The following is a 25,433-nucleotide window of genomic DNA, read 5'->3' as shown; positions in this document are numbered from 1 at the left end:
GATACTCTAGATATCTACACCATCAGAACTTCATGACCATTATGGAGATGGTTCGTAGATGTGTGTTTTCTGTTGATAATTGTACTTGTAAAACTCTGGGATGAAAGTTGCATTTGGACTCCTGACCCATCGTACATATAAAGAACAACATAATGTGGAACTATGTGGCTTTGTATTTCCACATGTCTATGGGGAGTGATTTAGGTCATTGAGATTATGTATAAAACATTAGCTGTTTGAAGTGAATGAACGTCTTTATTTTGAACTATAATTTTTCTGTTGATTTACTTTGTTAATTTACATTGGTTCTAGTTGATTAGATTAGATTCCCTACAGTGTGGAAACAGGCCCTTTGGCCCAACAAGTCCACACTGACCCTTTGAAGAGTAACCCACCCAGACCCATTTCCCTCTGACTAATGCACCTAACACAGTGGGTAATTTAGCATGGCCAAATCACCTGACCTGCACATCTTTGGAGTGTGGGAGGAAACCGGAGCACCTGGTGGAAACATTAAAATAATGTTGCAGAAAGGAAAATCATTATGATTTCTTCATTTTAAGGTGATTGGTAAATTTGGTTATTTTGGTTTATGGTTTCTCCCATATGGATTGAAACATATGGACCTAGGTTCGAATCCCACCATAGCAGATAGTGTAATTGGAACTCAGTAAAATCTGGAAATAAGAGTCTAATGATAACTGTGAATCCATTGTCAATTGTTGGAAAAACCCATCTGGTTCACTAATATCCTTCAGGGAAGAAATCTGCCATCCTTACCTGGGGTCTGGCCTACGTGTGACTCCAGACCCACAGCAATGTGGTTGACTCATAACTGCCCTCTGGATAAATAGGGATGGGCAATAAATGGCCAGTGACGCCCTCATCCTATGAATGAATTTTAAAACGTGGAGTAGTGCTTTAAAATTGCACTTAGGTTCGTCTTTCTTTATTACCCCAGTTTTCATTTCTTCTGATTTAACCATCCAAATTAAAGGGGAAAATGTTGACATAGTGATGGTACCATTCGAATGGTAATCCAGAGGCCCAGGCTAATACTATAAGGACATGGGTTCAGTCCCTCCACATATGACTAATGGAATTTAAATTCATTTAGTAAATCTGGAATATAAATATTCTGTACCATGAATATAACTTTGATTATCAGTTCACTACTGTCCCTTAGGGAAAGAAATCTGCCATCCTCTTTTGTTATAATCTAGTTGTGCTTGCAGACCCCAACTGCCCTCTGAAATGGTCCTACAAATCAAAGGCATTTAGGCATGAACAAGAAATGCTGACCATACTAGCGACACCTGATTTCCATGAAAAAATAAAATACAAGATGAGTAAGTTGTTGATTCAGAATGTTCTCATTCAGTTTTGCCTCCTGGAGTTTTGTAACTTCTCCTGGAGTTTTGGACTTCCTTACTATCCATATTCAAATAATTGGCTCATCTGCTATTTTTCTTAATACTGTGTAGAATGTAATGTAAAAAACCCTGAACTTTAACAATGAAATCTTTCATGTATTAGAAAGAGAGAATGTTGGAAATATTCAGCGGTCTAGAAGAATGTGTGGTGTGGGCAGCTGTTAAAGTTTGAGACAGATGACTTTTTGTCATGTGCTGATTTGAAAATTGAGCATCCTGGGTAAATGATTCTTAGCCATATCGTTTTTGGTTTTGGGAATTAAAACTGCAAAGAAAGAAAGGGGGCAATGTAATGGTTCACTCTGGCTGCATGGACTACGTGTAATTTTGCTGTTTTATTTCACAGGGCAGCAGATGGCAGATTGTGTGACGAAGGTTGAACTGAGTGTCTGTTGTGAGAATTTACTGGATAGAGATGTTACTTCCAAATCCGATCCGCTGTGTGCCCTGCTTATGAATGTTAGTGGAAATCAATGGGTTGAAGTAAGTAATTTTCTTCAGATGATTTGTTCAATCTTGCATCATGAAAGAACACGTTTATAATAGTGATGCTTTACTTTTCATTCTGTTCAGCTGAGAATGAATTTTTCTCATATGTTTTACTAACTTGTCTTTCATTTTTAGATGCTTCCCTTTTTACCTTGTGGAGCATGAGTTTTTTTTTAATCCCCGAACTTTGTTATTTCACAGTTCCTCAGGTCAGTTAATCTTCAGTGGGGATTCAGTTTACATAATGTACACTGCTAACAAGATCCTTAGATTTTGTTTCAGTAGTCAATGTTTTATAATTGACCTTGAATGTTACTTGCTTTGATAAATTACATAAGAAATAGAGGCAGGAATTAGCCAAGCCTACCCCAGAAAATCATAGTAAATCTGCCCCAGGCCTCAACTTCTCTTGTATGCCAGCACCTCGTAGCCCTCAACTTCTATTTCGTTAATGTATTCATTACATTTAAATACTTTCAGTTAGCCTCTACAACTCTCTGGGGTAGCGAATTCCAGGCATTCACTACTTTCTGGGAGAAGAAATTCTTTCATTTCTCCATTTCCCTTAAGGGAACTATGCCCATCTGGGAGATTCCCCAATAGTCAATCATCATCTCAAAATCTACCCTGTCAAACTCCCACAGAATATTGTTGGTTTCAAGAAAATCACCTTTTATGTATCACGTGGTGATACATATGATATCACGATATTTTCATTTGGTTAACATTGCAGTGTGCTGTTGTGTCAAGGGACCTGGGTATCTTTGTGCATGAATCACAAACTCTTGGTTTGCAGATGCAGCAGGTAATTGAGAAGGCAAATAGAATATTGCCCTGTGTTGTTAGAGGGATGACATTTAAAAATAAGAATGTTATGCTGCAGCTGTATAGGGTACTGGTAATACCACATTCGGAGTATTGTGTATAATTTTGGTCTCCTTACTTGAGAACGGATGTACTTATACTGGAGGGGATGCAGAGGAGGTTCACTAGGTTGATTCCAGAGTTGAGAGAGTTAGCTTATGAAGAGAAATTGAGTAGATTGGGACTATACTTATTGGAATTTAGAAGAATAAACAGAGATCTTATAGAAACATATAAAATTATGAAGTGAATAGATAAGATAGAAGCAGGGAGATTGTTTCCACTGGTGGGTGAAATTAGAACCAGGGGGCATGGCCTCAAAATAAGGGGGAGCAGATTTAGGACTGAGTTGAGGAGGAACTACTTCTCCCAAAGGGTTGTGAATCTATTTTTAAGGCACAAATAGTTTTTTGAACAGTAAATGAATAAAGGGTTATGGTGAGAGGGTGGGAAAGTGGAGCTGAGTCCACGAAAGGATGAGCCATGACCTTATTGAATGGTGGAGCAGGCTTGAGGGGCTAGATGGCCTACTCCTGCTCCTATTTCTTATGTTCTTATTGAATACCTTCTGGAAGTCTGAATGTGCTATATCTATGGGTTCCCCTTTATCAACTCTTCCAGTTATATTCTCAGAGTTCTGGCCCCCTAGTTATAGGAAAGATATCATTAAGCCAGAGAAGGTTCAGAAGAGATTTACTAGGATGTTGCCAGATGCAGAAGGTTTGAGTTATAAAGAAAGGCTGGGACATTTTTCACTGGAGCATAGGACGTTGAGAGGTGATCTTATACAAGTTTATAAAATAATGAGGGGTATAGATAGGGTTAACGGTAGTTGTTTTTTCTTTAGGATGTGAAATTTCAAAGATAGAGAGCACGTTTTTAAGGTGAGAGGAAAAAAAATTTTTAAATTAGGGACAAATTCTTTACACAGAGGGTGGATCACAAGTGGAATGAATTTCCTGAGGAAGTGCTGGATGTGGGTACAAATACGAAGTTTAAAGAACATTTAGTTAAGTACATGAATAGGAAAGGTTTGGAAGGATATAGATCAGGAACAGGCAAGTGGGACTAGTTCAGTTTGGGATATGTTCAGCATGGACTGGTTGCACTGAAGTGTCTGTTTCTGTGCTGTATATCTCTATGACTCTAAAACCCCAGCAGATTTGGCAATAATAATTTTCCTTTCACAAAACCATGTTGACTCTGTTCAAGTTTGTTAAACTTTTCTAAATGTCTTGCTATTTCCTCCATAGTGATGGAATCTGACATTTTACTATTGTCAGGTTAAATGGCCCATAGTTTCCTGCCTTCTACCTCTCTTCCTCCTTAGACAGGGGCATCACATTCACAGTTTTCCAAATTGCAGAATCCCGCCCAGAATCCAGTGAGTTCTGGACTATTTTGGTCATTGGTTCCACTGTCTTTTGAAGTCATTTCCTTTAAATGTGGATTATCAGGTCTGGGTGATTTTTCTTTCTTCAGGCCCATTAGTTTGTCAAATACTTTGTCTCTCATGATAGAAACTGCCACAAGATCTTTCCTTCTGTTAACACCTTGTTTATCTGTTACCTTTGGGACGTTTATAGAATCCTCCAGCGTGAAGTGTGATGCAAAATATTGGTTTACAGGTGTAAGTGTGACCAACAAGTCAAAAGAAAGCATTGGGTCACTCCACAAAGTCATTGTCCATGGGACCTAAGGGACAACTTTTTCACGCAGAGGGTGGTGTTTGTAAGGAATGCACTGCCAGAGGAAGTGGTGGAGGCTGGTACAATTACAACATTTAAAAGGCAGCTAGATGGACATCTGAATAGGAAGGATTTAGAGGGGTATGGGCAAAATGCTAACAAACGGGACTAAATTTATATTAAATATCTGGTTGGTGTGGATGAGTTAGACCAAAGAGTCTGTTTCCATGCTGTATGTCTCGATGACACCATGTAACCTATCTCTATATCTAGTCAATATGCAGATTCAAATCGCCCATGAAAATTGTAGTGCCCTTTTAAAACACCACTATTGTTTCCTGATTTATATTTTGTCCTACAGCAATGCAAATGTTTGGGGGCCTGTAGATGATGGTCGTCTTTTCCTTGCTGTTCTTGATTTCCACCTAAACTGCTGACACATCACCATCGAATGCACCTGTATCACTACCCAGCACTAGATTAGATTAGATTAGATTCTCTACGTTGTGGAAACAGACCCTTCGGCCCAACAAGTCCACACCATCCCTCCGAAGAGAAACCCACCTAAACCCATTCCCCTACCCTATATTTACCCCTGACTAACACACCTGTGGCAATTTACCATGGCCAATTCACCTGACCTGCACAGCTTTGGATTGTGGGAGGAAACCGGAGCACCCGGACGAAATCCACGCAGAGAATGTGCAAACTCCACATGCAAACTCCACATAGACAGGCGAGAATCGAACCCAGGACCCTGGTGTTGTGAGGCAGCAGTGTTAATCACTGAGCCACCATGCCGCCCTTACACTGCTAACCTCCTTTATTAATAATGCTACTCACCTCCTGTCCTTTATTTTTTCCAGAATGTCAAATACCCTTAATATTAAGTTACCAGCCGCTTTCTTTTTGTACCCACATCTCTGTAATAGCTATCAAATCATATTCATTTATTACTGTTTGTGTTGTCAACTCATCTCTATTGTTACAAATACTGTGTGCATTCAGATAAAGAACCTTTCGGTTAAACATTTTACCATAATCATTTATTCTGGCTCTAAGTTCTGCTGCCTCCTTCTGTTTATGTTTCCTACCCCTTCCTGACACATTTTGATTATTGTTCACCTTTTCACTAACTTGCATGACTACTGTCTTCTTTCTTTTTGACTTTTAAAATACCTTCAATTAAACATAGTCGACAGTGCCCATTAATTATTTTAACAGCTTTCCACATCCCAGCGTGGTTCAAATAAAGTTCATTCTAATAGAATACTTCTTTCTTTTAGTACTGGTGTTAGTGTCCCATGGCTCAAAACACGTCTCTTCAACACTAGTCCTTGAGCCATGTATTTAGCTCTCTAATCTTATTTATTTGCATATAGTTCAGGTAGTAATCTTGAGATTATTATCTTTGTAGTTCTGTTTTGTAATTTAGCCTGGAGCTGTTCAGGATCCATCAGCAGAACCTCTTATCTAGACCTACATATGTCACTTATACATATGTGGACCATTAAAACTGGGAGGTTCTCCTCCCACTCCAAGTTCTTCCCCAGAAACGTGTTTTTAACCATGGCACTGGATGGGTAACATAGCTTTTGGGATTTCCTGTTTTTGCTACAGAGAACCATATGTGTTCCCTAACTATGATAATGCCTATTATTACTCCATTTCTCTTCTCAGCCCCTACTTGAATGGCACTCTGCACTACAGTCAGTTCTTTCATCCTCTCTGTAGTCTGTGTCTTCAATCATAGCAGGTGCAAGAACTTAATGCACTGGCTGAGGCTCCTCCTAAATTTTGAATGCCAATGCCTGCCTCAATGGTCGTCACACCCTCTGGCCATGATCGTGGACCAGATTTGATGTAATTACTCTAAGGGATTTAACTGTCTCCTGGAACGGTGTATCCAGGTACCTCTTCCCCTTTCGGATGTGTACCAGCTTGGGAACACAGCTTGGACTCCAGTGCATCAACTTTGAGGTGATGTTCCCCAATGGACCGACTCTTCTTGTAGATAATTGCTGGTGTCAACCAGCTCTCACATATAACAGCTGCAATACATTATCTGCTCAACCATCTTTATTCTAGTTAATTAATTATTTTGAATGTTAAATATTTTGATGGTGAATTTCTTAACTGTGCTCTTCAGCTGTAATAATACCTCCTAACTTAAACCACTTTGCCAATAGAGAGAGAAATGGAAAAAAAACCTACCTGCTTCCCTCTGATGTCACACTTCAGCTCCAGTAGGTAAAAGCAGGCTGAAGAGGCTATGTGCTGCCAGAGTTTATCTCTCACCATCACTGCTGTTCTTTCACAAACCCACTCCTCCCAATCTGTTTCACAGTAATGCAGATTTGCTGCAGACTTCTCCCAATCTGCCTCTCTATGATGATGGAGTGCTGGATGCTTTTCATAATTCACTTCACAGTGATATTGACACCTTGCACACTCCTCAGTGTCTCTTGTCCTAGATGGAATAATGATCAATTTTGATTGTAAAGGTCTGCAGGAATAGTGCTGTAAAATTTGATGCATACACCACTCTTTCAATGTTTGTTGACTTACAAGGAGCTTTCATCAATGTTTCTTGCCCTTTTCATTCAGCATTAAGCATCATTGTCATCCTTGGTTCTGTTGGATTTCAGATCAGAGTAAATTGTCCACTAGACTCCTGTATCTGCAGTAAGGTCATTGTGGTTTACCTTTTTCTAGTAGCCTAATTCAATATTTTATAAAAACAGTTCCGCTTCAAGTCAATCATCAGTGCTTGAATAAATTTAAAACAATGTCTACAAAGCAATGTAAATAAAGCTAGGTATTTTCAGCCTTGTTGCAAGCTAACAATGCAGTTTAGATTTGAAATGTACTATTGGCAATGATCTGTAGTTGATTCAATTCACTCCAATGGTTTTAATTTGGGGATTCTACTTTTTCTAGATTGGTCGCACAGAGAGAGTTAACAACTGTCTTTCTCCAAAGTTTGCAAAGAAGTTCCTGATAGACTACTACTTTGAGCAGGTCCAGAAGCTGAAGTTCGGAATTTACGATATAGACAATAGAACCATTGATTTGAGTGATGATGACTTCTTGGGAGAACTTGAGTGTACTCTGGGACAGGTGAGTACAAATAAAAACTTTAATTTTAAATTGCCATTGAATGATATTTTGCGGACTTTTTACAATACTGAACACCTTAGGTTATTTCTGTTACATTCAGCATTGTTTTTATTTGCTTATTGGATATGGGCAATACTGACTAGGCCAGCATTTATAGTCTATTTTTAATTGCCTGAATGCAGTTAAAATATCAGGCAAATTTCTGAAAGTCTGGATTTAAATGTAAGCCAGGCCACATAAGAATAGCACATTAATGAACTAGATGGGTCTTTACAATTGGCAATGGTTATGTTAGGCTGGCTTTTTATTTCATGATCCTATGTTCAAATTTCACCACATGTAATGGTGGGATTTGAACCTATGTCCCAGAACATTAGCTTGGCATGTTATATTACCACTACACTATGGCCTCCCCACAATAGTTGAACAACCCTTTTAAATAAAAAAAAACACCATTCTGGCCTAAATTTTGAGAGAATGTTCAGTGGAGGCTTTTAACATTCAGACAGGGTTTGAGGGGATGAATAGGGAAAACTTGCTTCATTCTTCTTTTGTTTGAGATCAGTAGTAAGCATTCTCCAAGGAAGCTGCTCCACAATGATCTGTTGATCAGTGTGATGCAGAACTTCCCTTTACCAATAGCAATTTCAACCTGGTGTCCAATTGAGAAGGTTTATACTTGTATAGTAGCACTATTGTCAGCAAGCAGGATAAGCAATCAATTATAGTGAAGAGTTCTTAGAAACTAGGAAATTAAATATACACTGAATGTCTTCACTTTTGATTTAATATTTAAAATAGGGAGATAAAACTGCAAAAGCCAAAATATTATTTAAAAATGATTAAGAATTGTGCAATTATTATTTTCTTAAGGTAAGAATTTTGGCATTGTACAAATTTTAAGCAAAATATTTCAGGCTAGCAAGGGTATTTGGCAGGAGGTATGACATTAGTATGCCGTTACAAACCCAGTTACATCTGATCAAACATGGCACAACCTTTTCAAAACTCTCTTTCTAATGTAAGAGGATTTCTAAACAGCACATCCTCTGGAAATACATAAAATAACTGACAGGAACTTATGAAATTCCAGTTTATTCTGCTTGTGTGCAGTCTTATGAAATTACTGTAATTTTTGAGAGTGGTGATGCTGAAAGCCGGCTGTTTCACTATTATCTCAAAATCTGGCCTTTACAGTTTCAGGTACTGGCATGCAATTATTTTGTACAGTGCATATTGCAGTGTCAGTCTTCTAGCTGTCAAAACGTTTTGGCAAAGCAATCTTCTTACGCATTACCCAGTGGAGTGAAAACCAAGTGTTGTCTTCAAATGAAGTAGTGATCAAGTGTGGGAACAATCAGTTCAAAATGTTTAGTGTGCTTCAGCTAAAATTTTAAAATTTGAGCTTTAAATATTTCCCTTACAAATTCCTACATCCATATTTATAATGGAAATTGCCTATTTATACATGTTACACTGGAACTATCGCTTCCTGTTCATTGTGATACATCAGTACTTCCAGCTAAGTAATAACCAAAGTACAGCAAAAGAAATCTATAGAGGTATCTTTCATTATATGTAAGGACAAAGCAATATGTAATGGCAAAATAGGCTTGGTGCATGCAGATGTAAGATATTTAATATTAATAAGAAAGTTATGTTCTGTTCTTTCACTAAATTTTATGATGAAACTTCTGGTGAACAATGCATTGTGCAGTAGCAGTCTGTTATCAAAAGACAGCTCAGAGGTCGTAAATTCCTAGTATGATTTTCTACTTTTACAATGGAGTTTGGAGTCAAAATGCACAATTTCATTACCTAGCCAATTATGTTTTTGTCTTGTTTGTTTATTTGATCTTATTTATTTTTGTATGTTCTGTCTTGATCTCAACAATGCAACACATGAATCAGAGTTGAGGTAGTATTCTACTGTTTAGACTGTGTAGTAGTATGTTTAGATTTAAGTGTGAGAAAACATGAGCATTTCTGTTCACTGATTTATGCCTCTGGTAGTTGTGTTTGTTGGAAACTGCGCACTATAATCAAGTTATTTTTACAGATTGTTTCCAGCAAAAAACTGACCAGACCCCTCATGCTGCGAAATAGAAGACCAGCAGGAAAAGGAACTATCACGGTACAGAGATCAATGTTCTTTTCTTATTTTTTTGTTTGGTGTACAATCAGCAAATGCAGCTAGAATATAGTTTTAGCATAATGCCAACAACTTTAGGAAAAGTAATAAGTGAATCATACAAACTGTCTTCAGTGTTTTTTAAAAATTCTTCTCTACTAAACGTTCGTGTCTTGTGCTGGAGCTGTCTGACACCTTGCACACATGCCTGAGTTTAGGCTTTAGCCTGCCCAACTGACATTGCTGGAAGTGTTACTGTTGTCCCAGATTAGGGGCTTATTTTGTATGGGATTGAATTCTTAACTCGCCTGCTCCTGACAGCAGCCTGATATATGCAGTCCTTGTAATGTTCAAATGCTGTTAATAATTGAATAGTTGCTAGGCAGTTTTGAAGCTCAGCTCAATTAAACAAGACATTAGGGCTTTGCACATTCTTGTAAGTTTGAGTTGATAGTTAGGGAAGGAGGTAGAGCCACTGGTAAAGAAGTGCTTCTTTGTTACTGCCACATCAACCAGTCCTGTCATTTTGTGTTTGTGGGAGGGGTGTTCAGAACATTGCACTCTACAAGAAAACAAACCTTATTTGTTTTTGAAACTAAAGATTGGTGAATAGCTTGTCATCTAGGATAGTTGAATAATTGGTTAAATATATTTTTGTATAACTCATAAGCACAACTTGGTTTCTTTCTTGGTTGGAATCCTTTTCTGTAGCTTATCTTAAATAGTGTGATGTGTATCTGAATAACAAGGAAAAGAGCTGCAAAATGAAGAATTGGAAAAGCTCAATGTGGCTTAGAAACAGTTAGGCAGTTTTAGGAGCACTTAATGCCTAAAATAGGGGACAGGAAATATTTGTGCACTTCTGTCCAGAAGTGCATCCTCTCCTATATGAGATCACAGCAAAACAGGTTGTCTTACTGATGTCAGATGTTTGTTGATAAACCTTGAATTGATTAGCTTACTAGGCCATTTCAGAGGGCAATTAAAGGAATGAATGATTTTATTGTCCCATTTAACTAGGGAGACACAGTGAAAAGTGTTTTGTTGCCACAATCTGGTGCCATTTTGAGTTACAAAAGAAAGTACTTCGGTAGAGTTCACCTTCATTGGCCAGAGTCCCAAATATGGCTTTAGGGCTTCAGGAAAGTCTCTGCAAGGTAAACGTCAAGGATTCTCCACTCCAGTACAGCAACAGCAATGCTGATGCCCAAGGAGACAGTGGCTCTGCATGCCGCTATTGCACCAACACTGGCAAGCGTCCCCGTTCTGGACTGAATGCAACCAGGAGTCCCACTCCAGGGGAGTCACTGCTCCAAGTCTCCCAGAGCCAGGAGTCCACTCTCTGCCATCGCTGCAGCCAACACCAAGAGTCCAGGCTCCGGGCCTACCAAATCCAGGAGACCCAGCTGTGAGCATCGACACTGCCAAGAGTCCAGGCTTCAAATCCACTCTAGCCAGGAGTCACCGCTCTGGATACTGACACTGCTGCAGCCAACGCCCTGCTACCATGAGTCCACAGACTGGGCACCACAACCACCCCAACACTGCTGTGGAGCTTGAGTCACAAGTAGGCCTGACTGCAATGTATGGCATATCTCCTTCCCTAAAAAGACATTATTGAACCAAATGGGTTTAACAATGAAATGATTGTAGTTTCATCACTGAGTCTATGGCCACAGGTTTTTTCCTCCTGGAAGGTAGTAAGAGGTATGACAAAAGAGAAGATCACTAAGCGAGTTGGCCGGAATGATTCTAGCCCCCTTTTTGCCACCTCACCAACTCAGGGTTGGGCAAGATGATCCACTGGGACCTTTCTCAGCTTGCCAACAACCAAGGCCCTTCAAGGTGGTTAACTAGATGCTCAACTTGTCACTTCCTGATTGCCTGCTGAGTTTCAGCAGGAGATGGGATAACTCCATTTGTTCCAATCTGGGGACAATTGGGAGCACAGATGAGGGGGTGGGGAAATAGTTTTTAGTAATGAAGAAAAATGACCTATCTTCTCCCACTGACTGATTCCCTGAAGAGTAGACCTTGACCAACTATCTTCAGCTGGAAGCTGCCACCTACTGGTGGATGCTGCGATCAAGGCCTGTGATAGTCCAAAATACTTGCAAAACTCACCTGCCAGCTGTTGAGTTGATTAACATATGATACAGTGAACTATCACCATCTGGGTGCAGAGAGTTAGTTGACACCTAACACACTGTTTCCCACACAGTATCTCAGAGGGAAAGTAGAGGCCATTCCAGATTTTTTTAACTAATTGAGTATTTAAGTGAATGTGTACCTGAAAGCAGCAGCAATGCACCTCCCTTCTGCACATTAAAGGACCCTCTTTATGGCCACTGCTATCCCTGTACATCCCAGGCACAGAGATCACAAACTTCTGTTCTTTAAAGTTCTTAGGCCCACATGCTCTATTCTCAATCAGTCTCTCAAATCCACTTTATGGAAGCCATTCCATGCTAACAGTAGCTCACTTCTTACCAGCTTTTCCATTCTTCATGAGCAGACTGTATTGCTGTTCCATTGTACCATTGCAACATTATCCAGTGCTCAACAGCAAAGCCATTTTTGACCTCATCACTATGGGTCCAGGCAGTTGCCCTGTGCTCCCTGCACCTATAGGAATGGTTGATCCTGAACTTTTCCTGATTTTTGGAGCAAGGTTTCTGGTTCAAATATTTGTGACATAAGTTAGAGTCATAGAGATGTACAGCACAGAAACAGAGCCTTCAATCCAACCCATCCATGCCGACCAGATATCCCAATCCAATCTAGTCCCACCTTCCAGCACCCAGCCCATATCCCTCCAAACCCTTCCTATTCATATACCCATCCAAATGCCTCTTAAATGTTGCAATTGTACCAGTCTCCACCACATCCTCTGGCAGCTCATTCCATACACATACCACCATCTGCGTGAAAAAGTTGCCCCTTAGGTCTCTTTTATATCTTTCCCCTCTCACCCTAAACCTATGTCCTCTAATTCTGGACTCCCCCACCCCAGGGAAAAGACTTTGCCTATTTATCCTATCCATGCCCCTCATCATTTTGTAAACCTCTATAAGGTCACCCCTCAGCCTCCGATGCTCCAGGGAAAACAGCCCCAGCCTGTTCAGCCTCTCCCTGTAGCTCAGATCCTCCAACCCTGGTAACATCCGTGTAAATCTTTTCTGAACCCTTTCAAGTTTCACAATATCTTTCCGATAGGAAGGAGACCAGAATTGCATGCAATATTCCAACAGTGGCCTAATCAATGTCCTGTACAGCCGCAACATGATCTTGCAACTCCTGTACTTGATACTCTGAACAATAAAGGAAAGCATACTAAACACCACCTTCACTATCCTATCTACCTGCGACTCCACTTTCAAGGAGCTATGAACCTGCACTCCAAGGTCTCTTTGTTCAGCAACACTCCCGAGGACATTACCTAGTCCTGCTAAGATTTGCTTTCCCAAAATGCAGCACCTCACATTTATCTGAATTAAACTCCATCTGCCACTTCTCAGCCCATTAGCCCTATCTGGTCCAGATACTGTTGTAATCTGAGGTAACCCTCTTCGCTGTCCCCTACACCTCCAATTTTGGTGTCCTCTGCAAACTTACTAACTGTACCTCTAATGCTCGCATCCAAATCATTTATGTAAATGACAAAAAGTAGAAGGCCCAGCACTGATCCTTGCGGCATTCCACTGATCACAGGCCTCCAGACTGAAAAACAACCCTCCACCATCACCCTCTATCTTCTACCTTTGAGGCAGTTCAGTATCCAATGGCTACTTCTCCCTGTATTCCATGAGATCTAACCTTGCTAATCAGTCTCCCATGGTGAACCTTGCCGAACGCCTTACTGAAGTCTATATAGATCACATCTACTGCTCTGCCCTCATCAGTCGTCTTTGTTACTTCTTCAAAAAACTCAATCAAGTTTGTGAGACATGATTTCCCACGCACAAAGCCATCTTGGCTATCCCGAATCAGTCCTTGCCTTTCCAAATACACGTACATCCTGTCCCTCAGGACTCCCTCCAACAACTTGGCCACCACTGAGGTCAGACTCACTGGTATATAGTTCCCTCGCTTGTCTTTACCGCCCTTCTTAAACAATGGCACCACGTTTGCCAACCTCCAGTCTTCCGTCACCTCACCTGTGACTATTGATGATACAAATATCTCAGCAAGAGGCCCAGCAATCACTTCTCTAGCTTCCCACAGAGTTCTCGGGTACACCTGATCAGGTCCTGGGGATTTATCCACCTTTAACCGTTTCAAGACATCCAGCACTTCCTCCTCTGCAATCTGGACATTTTGTAAGATGTCACCATCTATTTCCCTTCTGTCTATATCTTCCATATCCTTTTCCACAGTAAATACTGATGCAAAATATTCATTTAGTATCTCCCCTATTTTTTTATGGCTCCACACAAAGGTCGCCTTGCTGATCTTTGAGGGGCTCTATTCTCTCCCTAGTTACCCTTTTGTCCTTAGTATATTTGTAAAATCCCTTTGGATTCTCCTTAATTCTATTTGCCAAAGCTATCTCATGTCCCTGTTTTGCCCTCCTGATTTCCCTCTTAAGTATACTCCTACTTTCTTTATATTCTTCTAAGGATTCACTCGATCTATTCTGTCTACACCTGACATATGCTCCCTTCTTTTTCTTAACCAAACCCTCAATTTCTTTAGTCATCCAGCATTCCCTATACCTACCAGCCTTCCCTTTCACCCTGACAGGGATATACTTGCTCTGGATTCTCGTTATCTCACTTCTGAAGGCTTCCCATTTTCCAGCCGTCCCTTTACCTGTGAACATCTTCCTCCAATCAGCTTTTGAAAGTTCTTGCCTAATACCGTCAAAATTGGCCTTTCTCCAATTTAGAACTTTTAGATCTGGTCTATCCTTTTCCATCACTATTTTAAAACGAATAGAATTATGGTCGCTGGCCTCAAAGTGCTCCCCCACTGACACCTCAGTCACCTGCCCTGCCTTATTTCCCAAGATTAGGTCAAGTTTTGCACCCTCTCTAGTAGGTACATCCACATACTGAATCAGAAAATGGTCTTGTACACACTTAAGAAATTCCTCTCCATCTAAACCTTTAACACTATGGCAGTCCCAGTCTATGTTTGGAAAGTTAAAATCCCCTACCATAACCACCCTATTATTCTTACAGATAGCTGAGATCTCCTTACAAGTATGTTTCTCAATTTCCCTCTGACTATTGGGTCTATAATACAATCCCAATAATGTGATCATCCCTTTCTTCTTTCTCAGTTCCACCCAAATAACTTCCCTGGATGTATTTCCAGGAATATCCTCCCTCAGCACAGCTGTAATGCTATCCCTTGTCAAAAATGCCGCTCCCCCTCCTCTCTTGCCTCCCTTTCTATCCTTCCTGTAGCATTTGTATCCTGGAACATTTAAGCTGCCAGTCCTACCCATCCCTGAGCCATGTTTCCATAATTGCTATGATATCCTAGTACCATGTTCTTAACCATGCCCTGAGTTCATCTGCCTTTCCTGTTAGGCCCCTTGCATTGAAATAAATGCAATTTAATTTTTTCATCCTACCTTGTCCCTGCCTGCCCTGATTGTTTGACTCACTTCTGTTCTCAGTTGTACCCATCTCAGACTGATCTCTTTCCTCACTATGTCCCTGGGTCCCACCCCCCACCCCACCTTACTAGTTTAAATCCTCCCAAGCAGTTCTAGCAAATTTCCCTGCCAGTCTATTAGTCCCCTTCCAATTTAGGTGCAATCCATCCTTCTTGTACAGGTCACTTCTACCCCAAAAGAGATTCCAATTATCCAAAAATGTGAATCCTTCTCCCAAACACCAGCTCTTCAGCCATGCATTCATCTGCTCTATTCTCCTATTCCTGCCTGCACTAGCTCGTAGCACTGGGAGTAATCCAGATATTACTACCCTACCGGACCTCCTTTTTAAATTTCTGCCTAACTCTCTGTAATCTCCTTCAGAATCTCAACCTTTTCCCTTCCAATGTCATTGGTTCCAATGTGGACAATGACCTCCTACTGGCCCCTCTCCCCAGTGAGAACATTCTGCACTTTCTCTGAGACATCCTTGATCCTGGCACCAGGGAAACAACACACCATGCTGCTTTTTCTCTGCTGGCCACAGAAACGTCTGTCTCTACCTCTGACTACAGAATCCCCTAACACACTTGATCTGTTGGAACCCGACATACCCCTCGCTGCATTAGAGCCAGTCTCAATACCAGAAACTTGGCTGTTTGTGCTACGTTTCCCTGAGAATCCATCACCCCCTACATTTTCCAAAACAGTATACCTGTTTGAAATGGGTATATCCACAAAAGACTCCTGCACTAGCTGCCTACCTCTCTTACCCTTCCTGGAGTTAACCCATCTATGTGACTGTATCTGAGACTTATCCCCCTTCCTGTAACTGCCAACCATCACATACTGTTGCTGTTTCAAATTCCTCATCACTTCTATCTGATCATTTTGTTGTTAATTGATTTGTATTCTGTTCTTTATTTTCATACCTAAGATTTTTGCAGAAGAAGTGAAAGATAGCCGGGTGGTAAACTTTGAAGCTCAAGCACGGTCTCTGGATAATAAGGTTGGTTTTTTATATATATGTAGAAATTAAAAATACGCACTTGGTCCTTTAAGGAAAGACAGAAGATTCACCAATGATGTTGGTAGAACCATTCTATTGACACTCTTTCCTGTCATTTGTTTCAGATTAGCACTATTATAAGTTTTGCTTTTTACTTCTGGGATTTATGAAGAGTTTTATTTGTTCAATGATTGTCAGTTCAAATGTTCAAACTGGTAATAACATTTGTTCCATTGTATAACACTTGTGCTGGTGGTGATCAGGATTTCTTCGGGAAGTCAGATCCATATTTAGAATTCTACAAACAGACTGAAGATGGAAGATGGCAAATGGTGCATCGAACAGAGGTGAGAGTTATAATTTGAAGAGCTAATGCAAACATGTTAGCTCTTGTTTCTAATGAGCTATTGTCTACAAGCAAGTCATTTTAACTAACTTGTTGAATCTGGAGAGGGTGGGAGGATCAAGAACATGTGGTTACTGCTTAAATGTAAGAGGTCACTCACTTAAACAAATTCACTGATGTTTTCAAATGAAACTGCAATAGTGTCATTCAATAAAACAGCACATTGTATTGGAAAAAAATGCAGCTTTTAATATGAAGTGATAGCTATTGTATAAAGATCAAATATTATTTTTCAATTATTGTGGTAATATCTCTGACAAATTAAGATTCTGCTCCTCAAATCTATAAATTTACTGAAACATAAGACCAGTCAAACCAAACATCTGTATTCACTGTTAGTATTCGTGAACTGTGACAATGCAACACTAGAGTTGATCATTTCATGTGGTAGTTTAAGACTTTAAAAGAAAATTGTAGTTTCATGTTTTTAGCATTTCACTTTTCAACCAGAAATCATATTCATGATAGCAATAAATGTGATAACATTATTTCAGATAAAATATATTCTTTAATAAGCTTTATTCCAGGGATAGATCATACACCAGTGTGTGTAAACCTGTTTGCACAAAATCAATGAAGAAATCTGATTGAACTCCTGTACAAATCTCTCAGAATTGTAATGGCATAGAAGGAAGCCATTTAGCCCATTGTTTCAGCATGAATTTGATTACCTAGTACTGATCACCTGCCTCTTCCCATATCCCTGCACACCACTTCTATCTAAATGATCATCCAATGCCCTCTCAAAGGCCTCAATTGAACTTGCTCCCTCATATGTACAGACTGTGAGTACTCAAGGTGTGGAATGCACTATGTAAAAAAGTGTTTTCCTCACATTACCATTGCTTTGTTTGCACATCACTTTAAATCTATTCCCTGTCATTCTTCTTCTCTTTTAAGAGTGGGAACAGCTTCTCCCTATCTACTCTATCTAGCCCTATCCATACTTTGAAAACCTCTACCAGATCTCCTGTTAATTGTCTTCCCTCCGGGGAGAACAGCCCCTACTTCTTCAAGCTATTCTCTTCATTGAAGTTTCTCAATTCTGGAACTGTTCTTGTAAATCGCTTCCGCACTGTCATCAATCTGTTTGCGTCTTTTCTGTAATGTGAATCCCACAAGGGATTATAAGAGATTTTTAAAAAAAATTAAAGCAATACTTTTGTGATATTATCTTATTGTATTTTCTACCTATTTTTCAGGTAATAAAGAATAACCTGAATCCAAGTTGGAAACCTTTTAGAATTCCTCTGCGATCTCTGTGTAATGGGGACTTAGAGAGGTCTATCAAGGTACTTTATATTTTTCTGTATATTGAAAGCGGAAATAAATACTTGCCACATTTCCTTAAGAATATTGACTTCTTCTAAAAAAATTTAGTATATTTAATTGTCTTATGTAAGATATAATTTCCTCAGGGTAGTATCTAGTTCCAACCATCTTCAGCTGCATCTTGATTAACCTCCTCTCCATATAAGGTCAGAAGTGAGGATGTTCGCCAATGAGCATCATTCCTGAATTCTCAGATACTAAAGCAGTCCATGTTCAGATGCAACAAGATCTGGACAATGTCCAGATTTGGACTGACAAGTGGCAAATAACATCATGCCATACAAATGACAGGCAATGCCCAACTCCAAAAGAGACAATTTAACTACCACTTCTTGACATTCAATGGTGTTATCGTCACTGAGTTCCCCACTAGCAACATCCTGCAAGTTGCCATTGATCAGAAACTCAATTTGACTCACTTTCTATAAATACAGCTTAGAAGACCGGAAGGTCAGAGGCTAGGAATATTGCAGCAAGTATCTCACCATCTGCCTCCCCACATCCTGTTCACCATCTACAAGATACAGGTCAGGAGTATGATGGAATAGTCGCCACTGAATGGGCACAGCTCCAACAACACTCTAAGTTTGACACCAGCGGGAACAAAACGGCCTGCTTAATTGGCATCGCAAACATCCACTCCTTGCATCACTGATACTGTGTACAGAGTGCACTGCAGAAATTTACCAAAGATCCTTAGGCAATACTTTCCAAGCCCACAACTACTTTCAGCTCGAAGGACAAGGGCGGCAGAATACCAATACCTGCAAGTTCCTCTCAAACCCACTTACAGTCTTGACTTGGATGTATACAACAGCCCGTGGACTGCAATGATTCAAGAAGATAGCTCACCATCACTTTAAGAGCAACTAGGGGCAGGTAATAGATGCTGGCCCGGCTAGTGATGCCTCGAGATTAAATAAAAGAAAACACATTAACAAATGTATCCATGTGAATACTGGTACAGCCATCTATTCTTATCATTCTTAATACATCAGCAATACTGATATATGTGAATAAGATTGTTTTAGGTGCTCAAGTTCCAAATGCTGATGACACTTCGTGACCAATTTGCATAAAATCTAACAATTAGATCACAATCTATTACTTCTGAAAACATCATCATTTGAATGAGGTTGCACCTAAGATACCAGCTTTTACCTATCTGATATTTTCAATACTTAACAATAATGATTTATCCTTCAGTTTGCCAAGTTGCTCAAAGCTTTTGCAATTTTGCACTGAGAATTATACAAAGCCAATGCTTCAACAAGAGGGGAATGCATGGAGGAAAGTTGCACTTATCAATGGCAATAGGCTGTTTAATACTAACAATTAAAAGATAGCAGAGTGTGGTAACTTGAAAATAGCAATTTTACGGCTTTCAACAAAATGTGATTTTAATCTTTTTCAGGTGGATTGTTATGACTATGACAATGATGGCTCGCATGATCTAATTGGTATATTTGAGACTAATATGACTAAACTACTGGGAGCATCCTACAATTCACCGGTAGGTTTGTGAATAAAATTGTAAGAATGTATAGCATTAGAAATAGCATTCACTCAACCACAAGCCTCTGCTCACCATTTGTCTCCTCCCAGTCCATCTAGTTGATCTCAACACTTTACATTCGTTTTCTCACACATACTCGTCTGATTTCCTTTTGAAAGCATTAAGCTGCATTTACCTCAACCACTTCCTGTAGTCGTGAGTTTCCATGTTCTAACCACCCCTGGGGTAAATACATTTTTTCTTAAGTATCCTAGATTTATTAGTAAATATCTTGTAGTTGAGGTCCATTTATTTTTGTTATTTCTGTTCAGCTATAAATTGCAATATCTCTGTAGATACTTTTGAAACTATAATGCCCTAAAGGAGTAACTTTATGACTTGGTACATTTACCGGAGAACTTTTCCAATCAGGAATATAATTTAAATATTGAAGTACATCTCATTTTTGAACATTAAGTCAAGAAAATTGGATATACTGGCACAGTTTCTGTTTGCAAGTAGGGATTTCCACTAGATACATAAAGATGTTAGACACATTCTATTTTGCTTTAATGCTTATATTTTAATAGTGCCTAAATTCCCAAATAATTTTAAATGTTGAATATTCCCATGTTGACTATGATTTTATGGAATTCATAGAATCCCTGTGGAGCAGGTAGGCCTTCTGAAGAACATCCCACCCCTACCCCTGTAACCCCTGCATTTACCGTTGCTAATCCGCTTAGCCTGCACATCCCTGGATAGAGCAATTTAGCATGGCCAATTCACTTAACCTGCAAATCTTTGGAGTGTGGAAGAAAACCAGAGCACTCAGCGGAAACCCAAGCAGATATGTGAAGAGTGTGCAAACTCTACGCAGACAGTCATCCAAAGCTATGGCACAACAGTGTTAACCACTGTGCTACCCTGAATTATAGCTGATGAAATTTGTTGCAACATGTAACAAAATCACATTTTTGATAAATGTTTAAGTTTTCACAAACGTTGCTAATTTGTTTGGATACGCGATGCCCAGTATGTAAACACCAAGTGTCATTAGGTACTGAGGTTCTACCAATCCCAGGTCTTGCGAAGAATGGGCCTGCCCTCCCTGCTGCGGAACGCTCCAAGTAGTTGGACTGTTCCATATCACCTGTGCTTCATGGAGAAACTTGTGAAGAAAAACACCTTTGACCACCAGTTCATCAGGAAGTGGTCAGCAGTGTCCTTGAGACCCTTCACGAAAAGGAGAGGTTGTACCCTGTCTAACGGTTCCCTGGGCAGACTGTCAAAGCCATTTGGCAGAATGCCTCCTCGCCAAAACTTTCAAACAAGCACCTGGACATCGCTTGGTTGGTGGTGAGAAGGGCCCCTCACTGAGAGATCCTTTATGCATGCCTGGACTCCCTGCGTCACCACAAACTGTCCTCAAAGCGGCCGTGGAGGGGACAAGACTGTTACACATCTCCTTCTGGAATGTTTGGATTAGTGGTGCTGGAAGAGCACAGCAGTTCAGGCAGCATCCAACGAGCAGCGAAATCGATGTTTCGGGCAAAAGCCCTTCATCAGGAGGCTTTTGCCCGAAACGTCGATTTCGCTGCTCGTTGGATGCTGCATGAACTGCTGTGCTCTTCCAGCACCACTAATCCAGAATTTGGTTTCCAGCATCTGCAGTTATTGTTTTTACCTCCTTCTGGAATGTGCCTACGCAAAGGATGTCTGGAGAAAGATGCAGAGGTTCGTCCTGAGAAGCTCCATGACGTGGAACGCCATGCTCTACGGTCTGTTCCCCAGGAAGCACACTGAGATGAACATCAACTGCGCCTGGAGGGCCATCAACTCGGTGAAAGACGCTCTTTGATCTGCCCAAAACTTGCTGGTCTTCTAGTTGAAGGAATTGAACCTGACTGAGTGTTCAGACTGGCACATTTCAAGGTCTAGGAGTACGTGCTGAGGGATGCACTGAAGCTTGGGGCAGCTGCCGCCAAAGTGTGGTGGGGCAAGACCATCGTGTAAGGTCCTTCTGTTGAAGAATAACGGGGTCCATTCAGTAATTGGGCCCCACTGATGCCTCAGCTAAAAGCCAAGAGATTGATTGTAAACATAGAGAATTGTAAACATCAACGATGCAATTTGTTCTCTGAAAGTAAAGACAGTATACATCTGAACAGCATCAATATAAATGTAGTTTCTTAGTAGATGCAGTCAAATAGTGGCAAGTTAAAGGACAAAAGAAATAATGGTGCATTCAGTGAAGTATTTCAATAACAATGTTTTTTTGAGTACTTACATGTGATTTAGCTCAACTGCTGTGAGTGTGGACTGTGAAATTGTGGGTGAGAAATCTGTCTTGCGGATACTGTCTGTACTTTGATCTAGTATTTTAGTAATTTACTCTGATAGTTCTACATTATTATAGCCACAAATGGCTTTATATGTAACTGTAATCATTCTGTTGATCAGAGTTGATTTTTATTTACGGTTGATGATATACTGTAGATGTGGCAATTAGTTCTGTATGTTGTGTGGAAAAGAATAACACCAGAATTTTGACTGCATATTCTTCACTACCATTATTAACATTGTTGAATTAGCTGCTGGTATATCAGTGAGCAAGACGAGTAAGAAATGCATTCATGTAAATGTGCATATCTTCTACAGAAGCTGTTTGATTTCTTCATTTCCTTTCTTCTCCTTGGTCGCTGGTTCAAGCTTCTCCTAAGGTTGCCCCTGAACTTGCTTCATTCTCTGTGTATTTCCTCTCATACATACAGGGTGACCAACTCTGGAGGGGAAAGAATAGGTACATTTTGCAAGGCTGCAGGTAAAACTGGAGGGCAGGGGTGCAGGGTTTGTTCGCAGAATCGAAGAAATGGAGGCAGGTTTGTGTCCTGCTAGATCTGGTGGGATGTTTTGAGAGGGTTGGGAGGTGTCGGCGGATGGAGGTTTGGAGGGTTTTTCAAAAGAGTTGGACCAGGGGAGACATGATGCTATCACTGCTGCTGTTCATGTGTGGCTGTATGCACTGTGCATAAATGAAGACACTGGGCAGAATCTGAGGACACATGGCAAGCCTGGACACACCCATCAAGGAAAATTCTGCAACAATCCTGGAAAGTCCAGAACACGTGGTCATCCTGTGTCCATAGCATCCACCACCTGCTCCTTTGATCATCTTCCCACTAAATTGCTGATCATCCATCTTCCCATACTGGCCCCTGGCATAGCTAATAGTGTTAATAGATCCTTCTACTCAGACTCTGTCTCACTTATGTTCAAATTTGGTGTAAAGTCTCAAAGGCTCCCATTTAAAAAAAAAATAAACCCAGCCTCAACTCCTACCCCTGAGACCTTGCTGGATGTGCTTGAAAGTATCATTGATTACCAAATTGGTGCCCATCTTTATTACAGCTCCATATTTCAATTCCCTCAATAGGCTTCTAGGACTGAAATTTACTTTATAAAAGTCACAAATTACTGCTCATGGAACTGTGGCCATGGTAAAGTATCCTTCATTTTTATCAACTGTCTGCAGTGTTTGACATGGTTGACCACAGACCACGCTGTTTTTCAGGATTATCACTGTATTTGCCTGGATCTGTTCTTATATAATCCAATCATGGATTATCTGCAATGACTTCTTACCCACATCATTATCTCTATAGTACCCCAGGGCGTTCATTCTTGATCTTCTCTATTTCTCACTCACCTGTATACTGCCCTTAGCCACCATTATCCAAAAAATACAACTACAGATTGCATATGCTCATGCTGCCAATACTTAGCTCCACCTCACTTTCAGAGTCGAACTTCAGAGTGAGGCAAGATTGATAGTGAAGCAGCATTTGACCAACTGATACATCAAGGAGCACTAGCAAATCTAAAGCCAATGGTAATCATGGAGAAAATTATAAAGGAAGATGGTTTTAAAAGGTCTGTCATCTCAGTCCCAAGGAAATATCTGTAGGATTTCCGAGCTCAACTATCTTCAGCGTCTTCAATGATATTTCATCTCTTGTAAGGTCAGAAGTGGAGATGTTCACTGATGATTGCACAACATTCCACATCATTCATGACTCAGGTACTGAAGTAGTTAGTGTCTAAATGCACCAAGACTTGAACAACGTCAAGGCTTCATCAAATAAGTGTCAAGTAACGTTCGTGCCATAAAAATATCAGGTAATGACCATCTTCAGCAAGATAAAATCTAAACATCTCCCCCCTGTTCAATGGCATTACCATCACTGCACCACTCCCATGATTGACATCCTGGAGCAGTACCATTGATCAGAAACTGAGCTGGACCAGTTTTTTTTTAAATACTGTGAATACAAAAGACTAAGAATTCTGAAGTGAGTAACTAATCTACTGACTGTGCATACAGGCGTACAGTTATTGATGTGTGTACTATCTACAGGATGCACCATAGTACTTCACCAAGGTTCCTTTCATATACCCTCTAAACCTATCTTTACTATCTTCAAAGTAAGGGCAGCAGTACGTGGAACTATCACCAACTGTAAGCTCTCCTCCAAGCCACACATCATCATGACTTGAAATTAAATGTCACTAGATCAAAATTGTGGAACTCCCTAACAGTACTGCCCCGGGGTCCCAAGGATGGCACAGCTCCATCTCCAATTAGGGAAATTAAGAATCGACATTAAATGCTGGTTTGGTCAACAATGTCTACATAGCATAAATGGAAAAGGAAACAAATTGTCTTAATTGTGTCTTTGTCTCTAATTTGCTTAACATGCTGTCTGACACCTTATACTGGATGAGCATAAATGTCCTCCAAATAAATATTGAGCAGGCTGAAGCCATTGCTTTAAAACTCACCCACAAATTCCATTCCAAATTCACCAAATACCTCCTTCCTCTTGGCATCTTTGTGAGGCTGATCCAGACTGGGCTTGATGCAATATTGCACACCAAGATAAATCTCTGACCACACATTCATTTATCCTTAAGACCTGCTATTCCCCCTCCACCCCCATAATAACACTCAACACCATTCTGCACAACTCAGTCGTTCTGTTGATGAAATCATCATTTATGCCTTTGTACCTTCTGTAGTTAGTTATTCCATTGAATTCCTGACTGGCCTCTCGTCTTTTCCGCTTCATAAACATGAACTGATCCAAAACTCTTGCCCTCATCCTAACTCTCCTCAAGTCCCATTCACCCATCAGCCCTGCTCTGCAAATCTACTTTGACTTCAACTTAGTCACCAGATCATTTTCAAATCCCCACCGCAACCTTACCACTACTTATCCCAGTAACCTCCTCAAGTCTTAAAGTCCCCCAAGATCTCTGTTCTCCTCTAATTCTGGCTTGTTGCACATCCCAGATTTTAATTATTCTACCTTTCAAGCTAACAAATGACTAAACTCTGGATTTCCTCCACAAAATCTCTTTTCCTCTTCAAATGTCTACTATCTTTCAGTATACTTACTAACTTAGCATTTTGACTCATTTTGATCATCTCACGTGATGGGTGACAACTTTGTTTTATAACACTTCTGTGAAGCATGTTGAAGGATTAAATAAATACAATGTTATTGGAGTATGTGTGCAGAGCAGGAGAAAGAGGAAGAAACCTTTCCAAAATTATGTAACAGAATATTGCCATATTCCTGCCTTACCACTTGTTTTTTGTTTCTCATTTTAGGAGAGCTTTCTGAGGTTATAATTGTGATTCAGGTCACGTCAGCAGTCTTTACCTTGCAGTTAATTAGTGTTATTGATCTTTGTTTGTGATTGATAAGGTGCTGCACAGGACACTGCGAAATAAGATTAGAGCCCAAGGAGTTAGGTGCAAAGTGCCTGCACAACTAAAGGGTTGGCTAACTGACACA

At 40.2% G+C, this 25,433-nt stretch overlaps 1 protein-coding gene across 2 annotated transcripts in view; it reads left to right on the top strand.

Annotated features, from left to right (window-relative positions):
• The window catches only part of LOC140477076 (copine-3-like), a 49,159-nt gene that overhangs the window by 7,654 nt on the left and 16,072 nt on the right, over positions 1-25,433 (top strand). For both annotated transcript variants that reach the window (XM_072570299.1, XM_072570298.1), the window contains exons 2-8: positions 1,780-1,916; positions 7,415-7,594; positions 9,654-9,728; positions 16,268-16,339; positions 16,603-16,686; positions 17,948-18,037; positions 19,492-19,590. In XM_072570299.1, coding sequence (XP_072426400.1) covers positions 1,780-1,916; positions 7,415-7,594; positions 9,654-9,728; positions 16,268-16,339; positions 16,603-16,686; positions 17,948-18,037; positions 19,492-19,590 — 737 coding nt within the window. The remainder of the gene's footprint in view (positions 1-1,779; positions 1,917-7,414; positions 7,595-9,653; positions 9,729-16,267; positions 16,340-16,602; positions 16,687-17,947; positions 18,038-19,491; positions 19,591-25,433) is intronic.

Source organism: Chiloscyllium punctatum, chromosome 5, assembly GCF_047496795.1.
Source record: "Chiloscyllium punctatum isolate Juve2018m chromosome 5, sChiPun1.3, whole genome shotgun sequence".
Classification (NCBI taxonomy): domain Eukaryota; kingdom Metazoa; phylum Chordata; class Chondrichthyes; order Orectolobiformes; family Hemiscylliidae; genus Chiloscyllium; species Chiloscyllium punctatum.
Note: the sequence above shows the minus strand (reverse complement) of the source record. Positions and strands in the feature narration are given on the sequence as shown.